At 38.0% G+C, this 7518-nt stretch overlaps 1 protein-coding gene across 1 annotated transcript; it reads right to left on the bottom strand.

Moving 5' to 3' along the window:
• Positions 1–335: 335 nt before the first annotated feature.
• On the bottom strand, positions 336–6130 carry LOC141520580 (keratin-associated protein 19-3-like). The gene is made up of 2 exons (XM_074232206.1): positions 5970–6130; positions 336–426 (listed from the first exon to the last, which is right to left on the bottom strand). Exons 1-2 carry the CDS (start codon positions 6128–6130, stop codon positions 336–338), a joined length of 252 nt encoding a protein of 83 aa, XP_074088307.1.
• Positions 6131–7518: the final 1388 nt, after the last annotated feature.

Here is a 7518-nt window from a genome sequence, read left to right as displayed (position 1 = left end):
TGCATACAAATAAAACAAAAAGAGGTGAAAGCAATTTTTCAAAGACAGTGAAACAAGTTTATAAAAAATCACAAGTGACACATTAGTCATGGTCTATCACATCCAAGCAAATTTGCTAAAATTATGTAGTGGTAGTGTCTTCCTCTTGAAAGGTGAGATTCTGCATCATTTTCCAGGAGGTAAGGATCCTACTACTTGCAACTTCACATCTCTGAGTCCTTCAGAGGAATCTAAGATTCTCCTTAGCTACTTGACTGTAGAGGCAAATGAATCTATGGGATATGCCAAGCTGTGTCAGACAAGGATTTCATGACATGGCAGGAGCAAGTGGTTTTTCAGTAGAAACCAGAAGAATAATAGCTTCCACAGCAAGATGGGTGGAAGCAGCCACAGCCATAACCACCATAGCCCAGGCCTCCATAGCCATATCTGCCAAAGCCACAGTCTAGACCACAGAAAGTGCCACATCCACAGCCATAACCAGAGCCATAGCCATAGCCCAGACCTCCATAGTAACTGCCACGGTAGCTCATTGTGTCAAGATTCACAGATTTGGACTGAAGTCAAGGTCTAGTCTGCTTGAGTGTCTAGGGCACCATGAGCCCTGGGACTTATATATACTTCCAGCAGGAGGTATGACAGATTAATTCCAGAACTGCATCATTCCCTTTAATGAACTTCCATGACAAAAAGTCATATTCTTGTCATTGTTTGTTGCCAGAGAACAACCAGCTCATTAGGGGTGTTTTCTTTTGATTTGCTGTTTCTCTATGAAGACCTCTGTTATGAAAAATGGTTATAATGTTGTCACAGCCTATGTGATTAATGTGGTTGATGCTCTACCCAGTGATCATGGTGGATCTGTCTGGGGACATTGTCCTCATTTTTAGCTTTATATCTTGGTCTTCTGATTCTTTAAGCATGCTATTAAATTGTTTCTTTTGATAAGTATTGTTTGAGAATGAAGTGCCAGCATGTTTCAGGTTGAAGTTCAGATAAGTGAGTATAAAAAATATATGGAATTAGTCAATCAAACAACCATTCCAAAAGCACTAAAAGACAAACCATTTCCCTAATGTTTATATTCAATCAGCCATTGTACTCAGGGCTGAGAAATTAAAACAAAAGTCACCAGATTTTCTATCCTCAAACAGCTTTAAAGTTGAAAGGACAATGAATACATGAAAATGATAAGGCACCCTCCACAAATATGGAGAATTAATGGAGATCTCAGAGGCAAAGGCAGAAGCCCCTAAAACAATGGGATAAATGAGATTGAACCTGAGAATCTTTAGGATTAGGGAATATCAGAAGTAGCAGGAAAAGATTCTTGGCAGGGTAAACAGATAAACACTACAAAGTCAAGCAAAAGGGACCTGAAGTGCATTGTCTAAGCAAAAGCAGATGGCCTACATTGGGGAGGACCATAAATGGTAAAGAGGAGAAATAAGTTTAGTGAGACTCAAAAGGTAGATAGAGGTCAGCTATTGAAGAAGGTGAAATGCCAAACAGAAGAAGGCAATTAGATTATAAGTTTATACTGTTGTGATTTTTGATTTTAGGATTTTGGGTGCTTAGAGTAGGAAGGTAGTTAGAAGACTGTTATAGGAAAATCCCTAAGAACAATTTATCCAGTCCATTAAGGGTGTTTTCTCTCAATTTGCTATTTCTCTGAGAAGGTTTTGTCATGATCTCTTCCTGTAATGAGAAATGATTATAGTGATGTCAAAGCCTATATAGTTTATGTTGCTGGTGCCTTACCCAGGCTTCATGACAGCCATCTCCTGAGTGACACTGTCCTTCCATTATGATTGTTGCCCTGACCTTCTGATTTCTTAGGCAGTTAAATCTTGTCTATTGTAATTTGTGCTATTTAAGACAAAATTAAAATAATCATGCAAGTTTGGAATTGGAATTGGAATCATGAAGATTGGAATCCATATGTAGTTAAGTACCAATGTATGGGATAGGCTAATCAAACTATGATTATGAAAGCACCCAGGCAATCCTCCAGTGTTCATACCAAATCAATAACTGTGTTCAATGCTGAGGATACAAGGAAATGTCAACAGTCTCTGTTTTGGGGCAGCTCTAAAATTCTAAGGCCGGCAAGAACTGTTACAAACATGGAGAGATGATGAGAAATCACGGATGTGAAAAGTAATAACATTCTTTGCTGTAGATTGAATTAAAACTGAAACTCAAAGGGATCATGGAAAATCAGAAGGGAAGAGAAGAGAGAGAATTAAGTCTGGGCAGTTTGGATAGTAAACTAATGCATAGGCAATGAGAAAGGACCCATACAGTTTGTAATTTGTAAGGAAGCACTTAGGTTTTCAAAGGTTAGACTATAAAATGTGGAGAGGGGAATAAATTCTACCAAGATTGGAAAGGAAAGAGATCAATTTATGAAAAAGGTGAAATATCAGACAACAATATTGATTTGTACCAGCATAGAGTAGGAGACAATGGGAATTTACTAGATAACACACATGGAGCCTGGGACTTTTGAATGTTGGAGGAGTGAGATGACTGTTTTAGGAAAATCCCTTAGGCATGCTAGTGGAAAATGGATTGAGCTGGGAAGAGGATTGAGGTGTAGGGAATTCAATCATAGTGCCCTTGCAGAGAGACACTATGAAGTCTTGATCTAAGATAGTGAATATTTGAGTATGATTTAGGAAGTTTTGCCAAATGATTGACTGGATAAAATTATAGATAAATTTTAAGCATGTCTTTGAGGGTTTGAACCTGAGTTCATGGAAGCAAGGGGTGGTATTAAAGTAGCAGAGAGGTAGAAAAATGGTAGGCTGCTTTTGAAGAAGTAGGATCAGGAGCTATGTTCTAGACTTGGGGGCTTTGAGATGTCTAGAGCTCATCAAATTGAAATTGTGTACTTTGACAATTAATGATGTGTATGAGTTCATGAGGGATGGAAGGATAGAGCTACAGATATGGAAAGGAGTGCCAGAGAGAAGGTCTCTGAAGCCCTAGGATCTAGGGAGGGTTTACTTTCTTGCCTCTGGAGATAGCATAGTGGAGAAGAAAGGAAAAAAGAAACACCCTTGAACTTCAGTCAGAATAAATGGAAATGAAAGGACATGAAGGTGAACTAGTTAAAAATGAGCAATTTGGTAGGAAGAGAAGTATTAAGTACACTCCAGGATCTCTAGTTAGCCATAAATATCAAAAACCAAAGAGGAGAAAAGAAGAAAATTCAGGAAAGTTTTGGCAGTTTTGGCAATGAGGATATCACTGAGTATTTTGAAGAGAGCAATTTCTTTTGAGTGGTAGAGTCAGGAATCACATGACCAGTACTTTCAAAGAAAGTGAAAGAAAAAGTGAAAGAAAAGCAGGTTGAGTAGGCTCTAATAAATGCAGTTACAGTCATAGACTTTTTAAATATAGGAGTAGTGACAAGTACTAATAATGAGATTTGGTAGGATCATGCATTCTAGTAAGAAGTAAACAACCAGTTGGACAATTGAATTCAGGGGAAATGCAAATCCTGAAACTGAAGATGAGCTAGTGAATGACTGAGAGAAAGTAACTGAGCCTATGGTAGATGTGCTTTATGAGTTTGGAGGAGATATAAGAAGATAGTCTGTAGCTTTCTTTTTTCTCTCTCTTTGGTTTTTGAACAGCTCAGAAAGATTTCAACTGATCAGGAGAAAAGTGAAGTTAGGGTGGTTTGGATAGCAATAAATATCAGATCCCTCTTCCTGCTTCTAAGTTTCCCACAACTACATCTAAAGGATAAAGAGCCCAATTGGATACCATATAATAGTCAGACATCTCACTATGACCTTGATTTCATGAAGGGCATAACGGATTGGAATTCAGGGAAATTGAGGTGATGGCCATCTGAAACCTGCCTGTTCAGTGCATGGCTGGTCAAGCATATCTAGAGGAGTACAGGACAATTGGAAGATGGACTTATGACCTCAACTTGAAGGAACTAGGACTCTTGGGTTTGTCATCTCCTTTAGTTTTTTCTTTTTTTATTGACCACTTTATAGAATATATATTAAATTTATTTCATTTGTTCCCAGGTTGGAGAAATTGACTGTATAATAGGTGACCTTTTATCCCTATAAATTGATTTTCAACTATGCTAAATAGAATGAAATATTTTTTTTCCCCTCAGAGAGCTGTCAAAGAGAGAAATGATAATTTTTCTGAAGGACTAGTTTCCACTGAAATGATCTTCATAGGATGTCTCCTGGCAAAATTGAGTCATGGCGCTTACATCAAAAAGTAATCGGATTTATAGAAATATATTTGCTTTTTGTGAATGAAGAATAAAACTTGAGAGTGATATATATATATATATATATATATATATATATATATTTCAAGAATAATTTATTTCAAGTCAAATAAAGAATAAGTAGCAATTGGTAGTAGAAATTGTAATATTTCCTCCACTGTTTGAAAAATAATTCAACCAATAAACATTTATTTTGAACATACTATGTGACCTGAGTGACTTAACACCAGGGATTATGTTGACCCAATGAACAGATAAATTCAAGCACCTTGACACAGTTTAAAAGGCAGCAAAGGAGGTGCTCTCTTTCCCTGGGAATTTGAGTTGATTAGAAAATTCAGGTGTTGGAGTGATTTGCAGGATATTCTTTCTTTCTTTTTTTTTTCAAGGCAGTGGGGTTAAGTGCCTTGCCCAAGGCCACACAGCTAGGTAATTATTAAGTGTCTGAGGTTGGATTTGAACTTAGGGACTCCTGACTCCAGGGCTGGTTCTCTTTGAAGGACATTCTTGCAACATTGAGTCCACTTCCACAAAGGAAGGGTAGGCTTCTGCTGGAGGACAATGTTGTGTGTTGGACAGGATGTAGTTGCTGGAGAAGAGGGAACCCATATGAAGGATATATTTCTATGACAACCTTTAGACCTGATAAATGACTCTCTCATGTAATTTTTGTGATGTGCCACTCACTTCTGCTTTGTTCCAAAACTTCAAATTGGTTGATGATCTCAAAATGGAAGAAGAAAGCTACAGAAGGGATAGGCAAAGCCAGATTCTTAAAGTCATCAGAGACACTTTCGATCTGAAAATAATGAACCATAATCATGAGACCATGAATGGATCAATCATTGAGACACCCTTAAGGTTAAAAAGGGTCACAATTTATAGGGACAAGTTCCATGACTTAGTAAATTGGGGCTTAGGTTAAAGTACTAAAATTTAAATGAGGAACTCAAATTTTGCAGGGCAACTAAGTGACACAGGAGATAGAGCACTGGGCCATGATTCAGGAAAAATAATCTTTTTGAATTCAAATCTATTCTCAGACTCTAACTAGTTTGTATGACCTTAGGCAAGTCACCTAACTCTGTTTGTGTCTGTTCCCCATCTGTAAAATGATCTAAATATGGAAATGGCAAACCACTCCAAGAGAAACAAGGTCCTAAAGAGTTGGACATGACTGAAACTAAATAACAACAAAAATGAAAGAACTCAAATTTTAGAAAGACATTTAATAAGGAAAAATGCTTTTTAAAAACAGCAATCCCTTCACTATGGGACTGAAATCCAAGTTCAAGGAGGAGAGATGAAAACAGTTTGGCTAAGCCAAAAATCATATTTATTATAAAGTTTTAACAGACACTACAGTCATGGTACATAATAACTGAGTAAACTGGCTAGAAATGAGCTATTACTGGAGGAATTTCCCTCTTAACAGGTAAGATTCTGCCTCATTTCCCAAAAGGAGGGTCCCTGTTACTTCACTGCGTTGAGTGCTCCATATGGATTCCAAGACCCTCTTGTAGTAGCTCTTCCATGCCACCTAACCAAAGAGATAGATGTAATGTGATATCCTTAAAATGCTGTGGAATTAGTCCAAATCAGGGAGAGATAGGAATTCCATGATAACCCAGGAATGAGCATTTTTTTTTAGTAGAAGCCAGAAGAATAATATCTTCCACAGCAGGGTGGGCAGCAGGAGCCATAGCCATAGCCGCCATAGCCATAATCACCATAGCCCAGGCCTCTATAGACATAGACAATAAAACCACAGCCTAGGCCATGGAAGCCGCCACATCTGTAGCCATACCCAGAGCCATAGCCATAGCCCAGGCCCCCATAATAGCTGCCGTAGTAGTTCATCGTGTCAACATTCATGATTTGGATGGAAATCGAGGGTAGATATGTGAGTATATATGGCACCATCTACACAGGGATTTTTACAGATTTCGAGCAGGAGGTATGGCAGACCCATGCTAGAACTGCATAATTCCCATTAACAAAATTACCAGCAAAATCACATTATCATTTTTTTTTGTTTCCTGAAAACAATTCATCCAGCTCATTAAGGGTGTTTTCTCTTAATGTGAATTTTTTTGAGAAGGGTCTGCCAGGATCTCATTCTTGTAATGAAAGATATGATTGATATGATTGATGTGGTTGGTGTAGTTGGTGTGATTGGTGCTCCACTCATATGGCAGCCCTCCTCCAGATGTCACTGTTCTTCTATTATGCTGGTCAACCTGGTCTTCTCGTTTTTTAGACAGCTTGTGGAATCTGACTTTGACACTCAAGGAATGGAAAATTCATGAAAATTTCAGATTAGAAATGAATTAGTGGTGAGGCACAACTGTATGGAAAGGGTCAATCAGTCAGTCATTCTGAAAGCAACTAAAGAACAAGCTACATTCCCAAAGTTTGTACTGTGCTAGTTACGGGGATACAGTACTGGGATACTGGAATATGGGGAATAAAAAGAAATGCCAATAAAGTCCCTGTCCTCAGGGATGGGGTTCTAAGACAGTGAGAATATGAGAACCAGACCTACCACAAACAAGGAGAATTGAGGGAAGATCAAAGAGGCAGAGGTACAAGTCACTTGCCACAGTTGAAGTTGGAGCTAAGACTCTCCTCGGACCAGGGAAAATCAGAGAGGAGAGGTAGAAAGAGGAGAGAGTTCCAGGTAGGGTCAATAGCAGTCAGTGGAAAGGAAAGCAGTGTAATGAATATTTGAAGAAAAGTAAGTAGGTCCACAGATACTATATATACTGTTTTTCCTCCAGTGTGGGAAACATGCATCTAGAGTTGTTATTTTCCCCCATAAACTAATTTACAACTTTGCTAAAGAAAATGAAATATTTTTACTCCAGTGAAAGGGGTCCAAGAAAGAAATGATTATCTTCCTAGAGGATTAGTTTTCACTGAAGTGACCTCTATTGAATGTCTCATGACAAAGGATTGCTAAATCATTTGTAAATGTTTTTTGAGAAGTGAATGAAGTGACCCTGCTGAGGGCATTTTTGTCAATAGGTTTTTGGTGAATGGAGAATGACTTAGAATAAAATCTATGGTAATATAAATTCATTTTATTTTATTTTTTCAATTACTATAAGTATGTATCTGGTGTTAGGTAGAGTGCTTTCTTCCAAACAATCCCTCTGAGGATCAGGATTATAAGGGATATTTTGCCTTGTGGGATCAAGGAACACAAATGCCCTCAGGTCTGTTGTGGGGCAGTAAAGCAGATAGTT

This window comes from Macrotis lagotis, chromosome 1 (assembly GCF_037893015.1).
Source record: "Macrotis lagotis isolate mMagLag1 chromosome 1, bilby.v1.9.chrom.fasta, whole genome shotgun sequence".
Classification (NCBI taxonomy): Eukaryota; Metazoa; Chordata; class Mammalia; order Peramelemorphia; family Peramelidae; genus Macrotis; species Macrotis lagotis.
Note: the sequence above shows the minus strand (reverse complement) of the source record. Positions and strands in the feature narration are given on the sequence as shown.

Bases quoted from the DNA above. Each gene is read 5' to 3' on its own strand.
- LOC141520580 (XM_074232206.1), bottom strand. From the start codon at position 6,130: ATGAACTACTACGGCAGCTATTATGGGGGCCTGGGCTATGGCTATGGC. The intron at 427-5,969 runs CTCCTGCTGCCC...CTTTGGCAGATA, and splicing joins TATGGCGGCTATGGCTATGG to TGGCTATGGAGGCCTGGGCT.